This window comes from Gossypium hirsutum, chromosome D05 (assembly GCF_007990345.1).
Source record: "Gossypium hirsutum isolate 1008001.06 chromosome D05, Gossypium_hirsutum_v2.1, whole genome shotgun sequence".
NCBI lineage: Eukaryota > Viridiplantae > Streptophyta > Magnoliopsida > Malvales > Malvaceae > Gossypium > Gossypium hirsutum.
Genome location: NC_053441.1, coordinates 9,914,170 through 9,928,705, shown reverse-complemented (window position 1 = coordinate 9,928,705; position 14,536 = coordinate 9,914,170). Strand labels below are relative to the sequence as shown.

The 14,536-nt window shown below is 34.4% G+C and overlaps 2 protein-coding genes across 2 annotated transcripts; both read left to right on the top strand.

The window, feature by feature from the left end:
* The first annotated feature begins 424 nt into the window (after positions 1–424).
* On the top strand, positions 425–4,478 carry LOC107906374 (uncharacterized). Its single transcript, XM_016833354.2, has 6 exons — positions 425–825; positions 1,398–1,542; positions 1,789–2,049; positions 2,560–2,641; positions 3,053–3,249; positions 4,039–4,478. Exons 1-6 carry the CDS (start codon positions 632–634, stop codon positions 4,309–4,311), a joined length of 1,152 nt encoding a protein of 383 aa, XP_016688843.2. The 5' UTR covers positions 425–631; the 3' UTR covers positions 4,312–4,478.
* Positions 4,479–5,032: 554 nt separating this feature from the next.
* Positions 5,033–9,582, top strand: LOC107903233 (protein STRUBBELIG-RECEPTOR FAMILY 5). The gene is made up of 16 exons (XM_016829273.2): positions 5,033–5,325; positions 5,673–5,805; positions 5,895–5,966; positions 6,102–6,167; positions 6,317–6,388; positions 6,486–6,557; positions 6,659–6,730; positions 6,803–6,868; positions 6,958–7,023; positions 7,119–7,450; positions 7,545–7,813; positions 7,901–8,172; positions 8,298–8,418; positions 8,614–8,750; positions 8,861–9,017; positions 9,141–9,582. The coding sequence occupies exons 1-16, from the start codon at positions 5,241–5,243 to the stop codon at positions 9,279–9,281; spliced, it is 2,133 nt and encodes a 710-aa protein (XP_016684762.2). The 5' UTR covers positions 5,033–5,240; the 3' UTR covers positions 9,282–9,582.
* Positions 9,583–14,536: the final 4,954 nt, after the last annotated feature.

The following is a 14,536-nucleotide window of genomic DNA, read 5'->3' as shown; positions in this document are numbered from 1 at the left end:
AATAATGCTCTCTTTAAGAGCTTGGATTTGAAAATTTGAATTTGAATTTTAATTATTAAGTGAATAGTAAAAATAAAATTGACAAACTAATTGATATTATAAAAAATATAAAAATATGAATTTATCAAATTTAAAAATATTTTAAATATTTCAAATTCATTATTAAACAAACTTCTAACAAATCAATGAATTTATAAATAATAATAAATATTATATTTCTAAATAATTTACTACCCAATTTATACTATTTTTTAAATCTAAATCTAAGTTCTGAAATCCTGATTTTCAAAATAACATTTGAAATAATAATTATCAAAATTTTATTTTCTTCAATATTTTACCTTTTTCAACTGAAAAAATATTTCTCATTTTTTAATTAAAAAAATATGGCCATTTTAGTACCTTTTCTTTCTCTAAAAAAACTAAATTAAAAGAAAAAAAAACTCACCACAAGGGTGTGTCTCAAAATCTAGTTTTAATATAAAGAGTAGACAGATTTAAAAATAAATAAATAATTAATTAATTAATTAAAGTTTTTTAATTTTTTCTTGAGAAAAAAGTAGACATTTCTCCCAACACTACAGTGAAGATGGGGAAACCTATTATTAAGGGGAAGGCAAGTGTTTGAGAAATGGGGATGATGGCAAGTGTTTCTTCAATGGAATTTTGGTGCATCCTTAACCTCAGAGCCACTCTTATTACTCTTCTTCTTATTCTCTTTTTTCATCTTTCCAAGAAACTTTACTCTAAATTCTTTCCTCCTCCTTCCGTTCTTCATCTTCCTTCTCCTTCTTCATCCACTTCCCTTCCTGAATCTCAATCAAGGTAACTTTTTTATGCTTTATTTAATCTGCCTTCCTCTTATTTCATTCAGTTTGTCGCCTCTCTCACTCAAATTTTTTTTTGGGTTGCTTAATTGAGGTTCAATTTCTTTTAAATCTTCTTCTTCCTTTTTTTTTTGTTGAAGAATCTGTTTGGATTTTGCATCTATGTTTCTGGGTTTTGCATCACTCTTCGTCAATTCTTGAATTAATTTATTCCTTAAATTTATGCTTGCTCTTCTATTACCCTTTCTAGTATGATATGTTTTTTTTTCTTTGATTTTCTGAAGTGAAATTAATTGAATTTTCTTGTAATCTTCTTATCTGCAACATTTATTGTCAAAATATGAACAACATGCTCTTTCGGGAATATATTATAATGTTTTCTTAATTAGACATTTTCCTTTACCTTAATTATGGTGGGGGAAATTTTCTCTAGGGCAATCTCCAATAAATTCAACTATTAACAGTGGGAAATTAAACAATTCTTTTTTTTTTTTTTACTTAATATGGAGGGGATATCAATGTTACCTTGACTTTTAACTGATTTGGAGTTTGTGTTTTTGGTACCTGTAGAATCCCAGAGATTGTATCTGATTCAGACTTGAAGTTTTTGATTGATAATCTGGATGAGAAGCTCGATGAGGACGAGAAATGGGAGACTGTAATTGATAAGAAAACCAACTCTTTATCCTACAAGGCAAAATGCTGCAGACCTAAGGTTTTGTGTACTTTGATTTGCTTAGTTCATCTATAATAACAGTGTAGCGAAATTTTATAAAATTAGTATTTTCAACCATTTACTTGTATATGCTAAATCATTGCACTTAAGGTTACTCTAATTTGACCTGCTGGTGGACTTGGGTTTAAGCTAGAAATACAATCTCTGTGTACAGCAGGACCAGGCTAGTATGTAATTTTAAGTGGTGAAGCAACTGAAAGTTATGTTTCTTGTTGTTAATTGCAGAATAAACCACTAAAATACCTGAGCACGACTGTATTTGAGGGTTGCTCTCCGGAGCTTCTGAGGGACTTCTATATGGACAATAATTATAGAAAGCAGTGGGATAAGACGGTGATTGATCATGTGCAGCTGCAGATGAACACAACAAATGGGATTGAAATTGGCTGCACAATAAAGAAGTTTCCCCTTTTGACACCCAGAGAGTATGTTCTTGCTTGGAGATTGTGGGAGGGAAAAGATAGAACATTCTACTGTTTTATCAAGGTGACTATCGCTGAAACTTCTTTCATCATATTGAGTTCATATCAGATTCATATTCTTCTGGAAACTGGAAGTTCTATGGCTGATATTAAGGATTAAGAACATGATTGGCAGTATCTTTAATGTGAAAGAGATGTACGTATTTTATGCTGAAAGTTATTAATATTGGAATTTATCCACATCTAGCACATGCTAATTAACGGCTCATGGGTATACAATCATTGACCCAATTAGAGATCATGGAATATTGTATCTCATGCTGTCATTTGAGGAAAGTTTTTATTCTGTTCAGGAATGATAGTAGGGTGGAGCTCCATTAGGTTTGGGGTTCTAACTTCTAAACCTGGTTCTTGCAAATACCCAGAGTTTATAACTCTAATACCTGTACCATAAAAAATTGCTTCACACAAATATTCAATGTTTTTCCATAGCAGTCCTATTTATGCTTACTACCACATCATGGTTAATTTTTTTTATTTTTTATTTTTTGTAATTCTTGTTATGATTGACTAGGAATGTGAACATCCATCTGCACCAAGACGGAAGAAGTACGTCCGCGTAGGATATTTTAGATCCGGTTGGCAAATCAGGAAAGGCAAGTACCTCATATATTTGTCTAACCCTAACTAAGAAACATAAAGAGTTGGTGGTTTCTTGTTGGAGCCATGCAATTTGTCAGGAAGTTGTTTTCGTAAAGTCGAATTATGTACTTGCACAATGTGGTCCTGCCAGCGACAGCCCCTCCCCGCCCCCCCCCCTCTGCACTGAAAAAAATAATGAATAATGAATCCTGTAACCGAAATTGAGGCTTGTTGGACTCTGGTTTGTGTCATTAATGACGGTGCATTTCTTAATGCCGCAGTATTTCTACCCAAGGCATTGAAAGCATTAAATTTTTGGGAGGGAATAACGGATGCTGTACCTATATACTTCTTTCTCTCTCTCTCTTTGGTTCCCATTATTGCTTGACTATTTATGATTCTGAACTGTAATGTTATTTGTACAGTACCCGGTAGAGATGCCTCTGAGATCAGAATGTTTCACCAAGAAGATGCTGGTCTGAATGTGGAAATGGCAAAACTAGCATTTGCAAAGGGCATATGGAGTTATGTATGTAAGATGGATAATGCATTACGCAAGTATGCTGGGATCAGCCATCCTCCGACTAGTCCATCTGTTTCACCATCCACTCTGATTCAGAAGGTCTGCATTACCATAATGAACAAATATATAAAATATTTGTATATATAATCCTGTTTTTTAATTGTGATCATGTTTTGCAATAACTCTGTTAATTTCTTTAGTCCAAGATGAAACAGTTAAAGACCCGTGTTGAACACTTATCCATGTCCAACACTCACACTTAGTCCAAGATAAAACAGTTAACCTTAAAAGTATGCAATTGACTTTATTATGTCATAGAGGAACATACCCCTTTATGTTGGTTTCCTTCAAGTGAGTTAAAGACTGGTGTTTGGAGAAATGAATAAGATAGGTTATCTATCTTTATATCTTATCATTAGCGTTTTTGAGAAATTAATAAGATAGGTTATCTTTATAGCAGAAGTACAAATAAAAAACGTGGGATGCGAGGACCATATGCAGGAGCAGTCTAGGCCTAGGGAGAGTGTCTGAGACTTGAGCGATCTTACTACACCTTGGTATAACCCTATGTATAAACCAGTATTTGACATTATAGAAGTTTATAGGATGAATGTATATATCCAGATCCTCTGCATTTTTGGCACTCTTCTATTGCACTATCGAGCAATTTTTCCTTAATAATCTACCTTTATGAACTAGTCATTTTAACTGAGGCTGTATCTAATTTAGTCCTTACATTGTCAAAATAATTTATTGAAATAAACTATGTTTATGGAAACACATAATTGAACTTCTGCTTCTTCTTACTAAAAAAGAGAGAGCTTTTTCTGGTGATATTATCTTCAGAGCAACTCTTGAACTGATGATTATTAACATGTCTGTATATAGGTTCCACCTGAATTAGATATGATAAACGGTGATGCACTTCCAGCTGTCTCTGCCTCGATGGCCACTTTTGAACCAGTTAATGATAAACCCAGGGAGAAAAGGCTATCAAGAAAACCGTCGAAAAAGTTTGTAGCAAAAAGTTTGCTTGTTATTGGGGGTGTGATCTGCCTGTCTCGCGGTCACTCTGGCCTGGGTGCTAAAGTTGCGATGGCATACATCTTAACAAAATTGAGAAAGCGTGGTGATAGATCAAGCCAAAGCATGCAAACTTGAGGCACCCGACTCTGCAACTAATTTTGGATGGTTTTTTTAAAGAGTCGGAGAAATAGCATTGTTAAAGATGTGAAACCCCAGTTTTATATTGTATAATATATGTTTTGGTTATTGTAAATGAACTTAAACCCAGATTCTATCTAATGCTAATCACTGCAGTTCATGAACTTTAAGTTGCAGCATGCAGATTACAGCCTCGACTTGATTCAAAAGGATCTTACAATCCAGCATATTCACGGGATTGCATATTAATAATCATGCAACTAATAAACCCAACATATGAAGGGATGGACAGTTAAAACAATAGCATGCCAGAGTTGAGTTTATGATAAACACAAATCTTTTGCATATATATTTGTTTAATTCAATCTGGTTGGACCAGTGTTGGTATACAATTTTAAAGTGATCTTAAGTCCCGAAAGAGTAGGAAAAAGAAAAAGAAAATAAAAATATGGAGTTAAGAAAAATTCTTAGGTCAGCCTCAGACAAAGGCTGGAAAGATGAGTCATGTGTATTAATCAAAGGTGACAGTTAGAGAAAGCTGCAAAAAAGTGTTATACCAAGTCCCGTAAAACATTGAAAGGCTCTGATGAGTTATTTCTCCTCGCCTTCCGCTCTTTGCAATTAGTTGTACTTTTCTCTTCACCAAATTTAGCAAACCCCTTTGAAGAAATTTTTAAAAAATAAATAAATTAAAAAATTAAAACCTAAAACAGACTTGAGCCCTTCAATACGAAACAGAAAATGCTAAGACAATACCAAAACAGTTTATATTATTTTTCCCCTTTTAGATGTTTATTCTTTCTTTCTTCAGCTCCTCCTCCAACTCTTTTTGGTTCCTGCATTTGATATTAGCATAGGAAATAATAATAATACTAATAATAAACCTATTTTCCTCTTCCTTTTCTTTGCCAATTTTGCATAGGAACATGCATCGTTTTGTTGTAGGATACTTGCTTCTTTCCTTTGGGACCTTGATTTCATTGGTTCATTCATGGACTGATAGCCGAGATGGTATATGTATCATCATTATTCAACTTCATTTGTTGTACACTAATTTAGATTTTTGCATGCTATTTGCTAATGATGTGTTTATGTTTAGCAAAACTATGCTCACGGGGATAATACAATTAGATGCTAATGTAAAGCCATTGATACGTTTATCTAACTCATGCAATATGAAAAATGGGTTCCATATGTTTTGGAAAAAGGAAATGAAATCGGGTTTTATCACACTTAGTTCACAGCCATCCTTAAAAGGGATGACATCTCATACATTTGGGGGTTACAACCCGGTGCATCACATTAGCATCTAATCCATGTATATATATATTCTGAAACTTGTTAATTGTATTTTGTAGTTAATGCCCTTAATGTGATGTTTAAAAGCCTAAAAGCTCCATCACAACTAAGTGGTTGGAGGGTAAGTGGCGGTGACCCTTGTAGCGATTCCTGGCAAGGGGTCAAATGCTCAGGCTCTCGTGTAACTGAGATGTATGTTTTTCCCCATTATCTGTCTCTTAAAGTAGGCTTGCATAGCATTCTTGTATATATATGTATTTGATTGGGTTTAAACTTTGCAGAAGCTTATCTAACTATGGACTCAATGGAGAATTGGGCTACCAGCTATCAAACTTGACTTCACTCACTTCCCTGTGAGAATTTGCTTCTAGAGATAGGTTTTTTTTTTGTTAGATAATCTATTCCCTTTTGTATTTGTTTTACTTTTCTTCCCTGTAAGAGGACATAATCTGAATTCTGAAGGCAATGCATTGTTTGTCATAGTACAGTGATGTGAGCAAGAACAACCTTAATGATCAAATTCCATATCAACTACCTCCCAATGCTGTTCGAATGTAAGTCACCTTTTGTCTCTCATGTTCGACACATGAATACATGGGCATGACTTTTAAAAATCCTCCAAATACCATATCCCTGAATATATGAATTTCATTGGTTTGATTTATCACACATATCATGTATTATGAGCTCAATTTACATGCAGAAACCTTTCTCATAATCAATTTACTGGCAATGTGCCTTATTCGATATCTCAGATGTCCAACATCGAAAGCATGTAAGTCAAAATAATTGGTTGCATTCCATCTATCTATTTTTCATTACAATTTCATCAGTTTTTTAACCATATCTAACTATTTGGTTGGTTTATGTAGAAATCTAAGCAATAATAAACTCGACGGAACCTTGAGCGATATGTTCGCCAAAGTTAAAAAACTTAAATCATTGTAAGTATATAATTTCTGAAAACTCCTCTTTCTATTTACATAGCTTTAGAGCGTAGACGTAGGGTTAGTACTGTATTGCTAACATAGGAGCTGATATGCAGTGATTTATCCAACAACGAACTGATTGATAAGCTTCCGAATTCTTTTGCAAATCTTACAAATTTAAACACTTTGTAAGTGCAAAGGTTTTTCATATTATACTCTGTCGAGGCCATGGTTGCTAACTTTTGTTTTCAATTATTCAGGCGTCTGCAGAACAACCAATTAACTGGAACACTAAATGTCCTTGCCGACCTTCCTATAGAAGATCTGTACGTGACCGGCACCTAAACTTTGTTGAAAATGATGGTTTTCAATTATTCTTATCAACCCACCTTTTTTTTTCTTTCTTTCATGGCAGGAATGTTGAAAACAACAAATTTAGTGGATGGATTCCTAATGAGTTGAAGGGCATTCGCAGCCTGAAGTGAGTTTATCCTACAAAATTTTGTTTGTTTAATCATTGTTGCAGTGGATGTGAAAGGTCGTTTCCTGACTTGCAATCTTATCTGTTATTGGAAGAACGGGAGGAAATTCATGGTCGACAGGGAAGGCTCCGCCTCCACCGCCTGGTGTGCGCCATCGACATCCCAACGCCAAAGAAGATCAAGACAACAAAGACGACGGGAAGAAATCTAAACTTGTTCGGAATGTAGCAATTGTAGCCGGGTCATGTTTAGGTGCAATGTTGGTGTTCGCTGCTCTTATGGCAGTGTTCGCAAGGCGAAAGGCTGCTCATCCATCCTCACAATTTCTCGATGAAGAGAGGAACACTGGGACTAAAGATAATACTCCCTTTCAGTCACGAGAGTTAGCAGGTGCACAATATGTTAGCAATGTAAAAGAATCAAAAGGTATCCATTTCTTGAAAAAAAATGGCTTTAAAAAACACGTTTTAGATGGATCTGCGATGAATTGAACTGATTATATGATTTGTGATGGTGACAGGTTTAAAAACAATCCAGTCAGGTGTTACACTAGATCAAGCGTCTTTGCAGATATCAGGACCAATGGGACTTAATCGTTCAGTTTCAGGTCGTGGGTCTAGTGTAAGTGAGCAAACAAGCCGGCTAAAAGGCAGAAGCAGCACCTCTGCTCCTGTTATTGCTTATTCTTTGGCGGATTTACAGAATGCAACTGGTGATTTTGCATCGAGGAACCTCCAGGGTGAGGGCAACATTGGACGTGTTTATAGGGCGAAATGTGAAGATGGCAAGGTACGTACCTGTTCCTACCTTTTTGTTGTTCTTCATATCATTGTAGTCATATGCACTTTCTTGTACGTATGCATATATTTGCAACAGGTTTTAGCAGTGAAAAAGATAGATCCCATACTTATACAAGGCGAGAAGCCAGAGGGATTTGCAGAAATTGTTGCAAACATCTCAAAGCTTCACCATCCAAACATTGCTGAATTTGTTGGGTATTGCTCAGAGCGGGGGAATTATCTGTTGGTTTATGACCATTACAGGAATGGCTCACTTCATGAGTTCCTACACGTATCAGATGATTTCAGCAAACCCCTCACTTGGAATACCAGAGTCTCAATTGCTTTAGGTGCAGCCAGGGCTGTTGAGTAAGTCTTTTTACTTTCTTTTCTATTTTCTTACCTTGTATGATTTTTTGCATTCTCCTCACAATCTCCTTTAGCTGCTCTTTCTTTTAACTTCGAATCCAGTGGTGAGCATTTGCATTGTTCAGGTATCTCCACGACGTTTGTTCTCCACCCATAGTTCATAAGAACATCAAGTCATCCAATATTTTGCTTGATCTTGAACTCACTCCTCACCTATCTGACTATGGTATGGCACACTTCCATCAGGTTAGTAGCAGCTTCTTCCTCTTTTATATATTTGACTACAATTTATATATGTATGTCCTTCACTCTAAATTAGGGCATGTCTTCATCGCTAGAAATTCAGCCTATAAACAATGTTTTAAAGACAAAGATTGTATCTTCATGGCTTTCATTTCATATATGCTTTTAGCAATAAGGATTAAATTGTAATGGTTTCAGCGTACGAGCCAAAACCTGGGAATGGGATATAATGCTCCAGAATGTTCAAGGCCTTCAGCCTATACGCTAAAGAGTGATGTTTACAGTTTCGGGGTGGTGATGTTAGAACTATTGACGGGTCGGATGCCCCTGGACAAGTGAGCCTAAATCCCCCACTCCATCCATCCCATTATCATATAGCTATTTGAAGTTAACATTGTGTAGTAGCGTCAGGGTGGGTTAATTCTATTGCTTTCTGGGTTTGCAGTAAAAGGCCAAAAACAGAACAGTGCTTAGTGAAATGGGCTAGCCCTCGGCTTCAAGACAACGATGCACTAGCAGCAATGGTGGATCCTGCCTTGAGGGGACTGTATCCTCCAAAATCACTCTCTCCATTTGCTGATATTATTGCCCACTGCGTAAAGGTGGCGCTACATGCCCGCCCGCCCTTATTTTTATTGATTTAATCATGATGTTCAAAAGTGGGTGGTAATGGTATATAATAAATATAACAATGGTATTTGTGTGTGTGTGTGTGTGTGTGTCAGTCGGATCCAAAGCTTCGGCCCGCGATGTCGGAGGTGGTGCAGTCACTGATACAATTAGTTCAACAATCAAACATGAACCTGGGAGATGATCTTTCAACTTCTCGCCGGACAGAGGACTCAGACTACGCAGTATACGTTTGATTGATTGCATATTTGATATGTACAAAAAAGGAAAAAGGAAAAAAAAGTACAAGGGAATTAATGATATGCAAATCCAAAGAGTAATCACCATCACCAATGGGCTGACTATTCCAAGTCTGTAACATTGAAAAATGGGGGATTTAGCCCAACATGTTTCTCCAAGAAGCCTTTAGATGTATGATCCCTTTATTTGTTTTTATAACCAAATTGTCTTCTTTTTTTAAGGCATCGATTAAAAATGCCGTTTCTTGTCTTGGTAGCTAACATCCATTTCCAAGAACCAAGATCCCATATTTGTCTGCATGCTAATTTGTTTATTAAATTAGAATTATTTGCCCCATTTTTTTAACAAAAAATTATTGGCACTACTTTTATTTCGGTAATAATTTACAGATTTTGAACTACCTGTCATCCAAACCGGAGACATTTAACGTCAAAAGTCAAATCTAAACAATCCAAGCAACCAAGCTGAAATTGTCCATTGTTCTTCAACTTTCTTTTCCAGGGTTTCTTCTATTCTGATATTTAAAAATATCTATAATTAAATTAAATTAAATTAAATTAAATATTATATATTTATGTAAATTTTTAGATATTAAAATTTCATTTTACATAAATTTTCATACTTTAAGTTATTTATATCACATTTATGTTATAACAAAATTGAGAGAGCACGATATATGAGATAATGAATGGAAAAGTTATTGGGTGTTAAAAAATTCAATTGTTAAATTAAGTTTTATTTGGATGGACGGTGAGATTAAAAACAATGATGAAATGTGTGTTCAGATTCAATTGCAATTGTAATGATAATGTGAAAATAAAAATGACCATTATGGATATTAAATTAAAATGTGTATATATATAATAAAAATAATAGAATTATATTTATATTAATATAGTATAATTATATAATTTAAAACTTTAGAAAGCGAAGGGGGTCATAATAGGATATAGTGTTTTATATATAGTTTAACGATAGTTATAGTAATAAAAAAATCTTAATTTTACTTAATAAAAGTATTAATACATATCATTCACTTTTTAATTTTATAATAAAACTATTTAATAATTTTTTATAAAAATTATCTAAATATATTTACCAAAAAATTCTTGAAATAGTGACAGTATAGTTGCATGGTAAGAAAAAAACAAGTGAAATATATGGCTGCATTGAAACTTTTATTATGATTAGCTTTGGACAACGTAGCTCAACGCTCACCATCGCATGCTATCATTCCTATAAAAAGACCCACTCAACGGCTCCCATCTAAGAGCTAGACCAAACATAAACATAAACCTTCTCTGCCGCCTAATTATTCCTAACATATATAATAAGAGACAAGGCAACCATGGAATTACGTTACTCCTCACCACAATAATGTTCCTAACACAGTCAACGCTCTCATTCACCTCTAGTTCAACTTCATTTTTCTTCCTTAATATTAATATTGTAAAATGTTCATAAGCCTTGCGCATTCCAATTAGAATCCGAATGGAATGAAACCAAAATTCTTTGAGAAAACTCCATTGTATCGTTAGAGTGCTATTGATTAGATAATTAGTTATTATACATACATATTTTCTCATTAAATCATCACCGCTTGTTTACTATTAAGTCATTTTCGTCGAAACATCGTAATTACTGAATTTACTCTAATACATCTCTTTTGTTAAAAAAATTATTTTATTATAACTTAATAAACATATACACTCTTTGCAACTTAATTATCATACGTCACGATGAGGGCCATGAAAGAAATCACTAAACTTATCAGGAGATTATATGTGACTAAAGACATCAAACTCTTACACATACCTCTCGCAACCCTGAAACTAGGACATGCATACTCTCCCCTATTCTTGGTTTAATAAAAACATTTCCTTCGCCTTCCTCCCATCCTACCTCCACTAAAATTGTATGGTTGTTCACCCAAACAAGGGAAACCGACTCCAACCTCCTCTACATTATTTTTTGATATCAATATTAACAAATTTTACATAAGGTAAAATAATTTTCTAAATTAAACCATCTAACATTTTTTATTAGGGCATATAAATAGTAATATTGTTCAAAAAGCTTTCATGTAATTAAAATAATCATCGACAATATTGAAACATTTCAATGCTCTAATTCTTATTAAAATTAGTTAATACGGACTATTAAGATTTAAAATTGTGCAGTGATTGTGTTTTGATTTGTGTCAATAATAGCAACCACGACATTCTGACAAAACATTATTTTTGTTGGTAATTTTTGACTAAATTTTTATATATCTTTTATGGTCAAAAGTGAAAACGTGTGACTCACAATCATATTTAAGAATTTTAAATTGAATTATATTGCAATTAACATATCAAGCAACTTAAGGTTTTAAAGGAAAGTGATGGACAAATTAATTAGTCATAAAATTAATTTCAAATAGCCGAGTAGGGTCTTTATTTAGTTATGTATTGAAATTAACTTATTCAAAGATTGTAGGTAAAGTCCCAAAGTCGTTGTATTTGCCATTTGTCCAACACCAGCTCAATTCTTTTTCTTTTCTTAAAAAGAAAAAAAGGTAAAGTATAACTATAACTTGAATGTGAATTAGGAAAGAGTTGGTCAAAACATGGAAAATGGAAATGACCCAAATTGGTCTTTATTTTCGCCTTTCTGAAGCAAAGTAAGGCTAAATTGGCTTAAACTAAGTTTCACAAGTAACAGACCCGCTTCAAAAATATATAGTTCATGACTATGACTGATTTTTATATGTTTTCTTTTCTTCTTGTTTTGACCTAAATTGATCATAATTTTGGTCCTTCCCCACCACCAATTCCTTGAGTTTTCCTTTATTATTATTGTTGGGTTAAAACATACCATAAGACCATCTAGTTTTTGAAAATTCTAAATTTAATTTTTATATTTTTATTTTCAAGAATTTAAATTTTTAAATTCAAGCTCAATTGTTACTGCAGTTAATTTTTTGTTAAATATAAATTTATTACCATATTAATTTTTAATTACATAGATGCCAAATGAATTTTTTTTATTTCTAAAATCTCACACCAATAAATTTAACTATGCTAATAATTGAACATATGTTTTAAAATATAAAAAATAAATTGACTAAACTTTTAAAAATAAAAGTGGAGCAATTAAATTTCAAATTTCCGAAAGAGAAATAGGCTTATTTTACTAAATCAATTCTTTATTAGTGGGGAAACTAACATGTTACACAGGGGCAGCACCACACGACTAACAAAATATTCACCCTTTACCACCCATAATTTCTGCCACATTTTATTGTCTCTTTTTGGTTTTGTCAAAAGCCATTTTTGGGGGGCTTTTAACGGGTGATGTGGGCAGAAATTTTTGTAGAGCTAAACAAAAAAAAAATCTCAAATTAAAACAGAGAGAAAGAGAGAAGAAAATTTCAGTTTTTCAAGTTTGGTGCAGCAGTGATCAACTCTTCGATCGAAGGTTCATCCATGGTTCGATTGAGCTGATTTTTGGACAGAAACTAGGCGATAAGGTGTTCTTGGCTTTGTACGGTTGGATTTTTCATCCGAGTCTTGTAGCATCGAAAATGCCCATTTTTCAGCAACTGCGTTTTTGGTGATATTCTCTCATTTTTCTCTCTTTTGCTAAAGATTATATATTGTTAGCCTTGTTGGAGTTGAATGCTTGTTGTAGGCTTGATATTGTGATCTTGTAGTTGAACATTTGATGATAGTGGAACTCTTGATCGGACTCTAAAGTCCCGTGGTTTTTACCCTTGATTTAAAGGGGTTTTCCACGTAAAAATATCGGTGTCTCTATTTATTTTTGTTGTGGTTGCATTAGTTGATTTGTGGTTGATTAAGGTTGCTAGAGAACATATCTTGTGCTATTGTGCTTGCCATAATTTTTGACAGGAGTTATAAGGAGAGAAAGAACACCGGTTGTGCTTTCGCTTTGTTTCGGTTGTTCGGTTTCTTCCCAACAAACTGGTATCAGAGTTTGGTTATTGTGTCAGGTAATTATGGAAATTAATACAAGCAAGATGATTATGTTGAATGGCACAAATTATCAACTTTGGCGGAATAAAATGAAGGACTTGTTGTTTGTGAAGGCTTTGCATCTTCCGGTCTTTACTACTCAAAAACCCGATTCGAAAAGTGATGAAGAATGGGAATTTGAGCATCAACAAGTGTGTGGCTTTATTCGGTAATTTGATGAAGAAAATGTTTACAACCACATTGATCAAGAGACACATGCTCGAACATTGTGGGAGAAGCTTGAAAGCTTGTATGCTTCGAGGTCGGGCAATAACAAGTTGTTTTTGCTGAAGAAAATGATGGCGCTGAAATATAAAGAAGGAATGTCTATAGCTGACCATGTTAGTGAATTTCAGAGTGTGATGAATCAGTTGCTTGGTATGGGTGTCAAATTTGATGACGAGATTTTAGGACTTTGGTTGCTTGCTACTCTACCAGACTCTTGGGAGACCTTTCGAGTCTCACTCATTAATTCTGCCCCACAGGGTATTATTACTTTGGATTTGGCTAAGAGTGGTGTGTTGAATGAAGAGGTTAGAAGAAGATCTCAGGGTTCTACATCACAGTTCGAGGTGTTGGTTATCGAGAACAGGGGGAGAAACAGAGACAAAGATGGAAAGGGTAGAGATAAAAGCCGAAGCAAGTCAAGATCGAGATACAAGAATCTTGAGTGTCATCATTGTGGTAAGAAAGGTCATATCAAGAAATATTGCTTCAAGTGGAAGAAAGAGAACAAAGGTGGTGGTGATAAACACGATCGGAATGACGATGAAAAATTCGAGCGTGTTGCTACTGTTACTCGTGAAGATCTGTTAGTTATTTGTGATGAGAATTTGGTCAACCTAGCATGCGACGAGACTAGTTGGGTGATTGATACTGGTGCATCACTTCATGTCACGTCGAGGAAGGAATTCTTCACATCTTATACTCCTGGTGATTTTGGGGTATTGAAGATGGGTAATGATGGTTTGGTTTCGGTTATTGGTATGGGAGATGTTAGCTTGGTAAGTAACAATGGAACAAAGTTAACTCTCAAGGATGTCAGACATGCACCGGATGTCCGTTTGAATTTGATTTCTGCAGGAAATCTTGATGATGAGGGATTCTGTAACACCTTCAGTGAAGGGCAGTGAAAGCTGACTAAAGGCTCCTTAGTTGTGGCTCGAGGAAAGAAGAGCTCAAATTTGTACTTGATGCAAGCTTTGACTTCTCGAGAGACGGTGAATGTGACACTG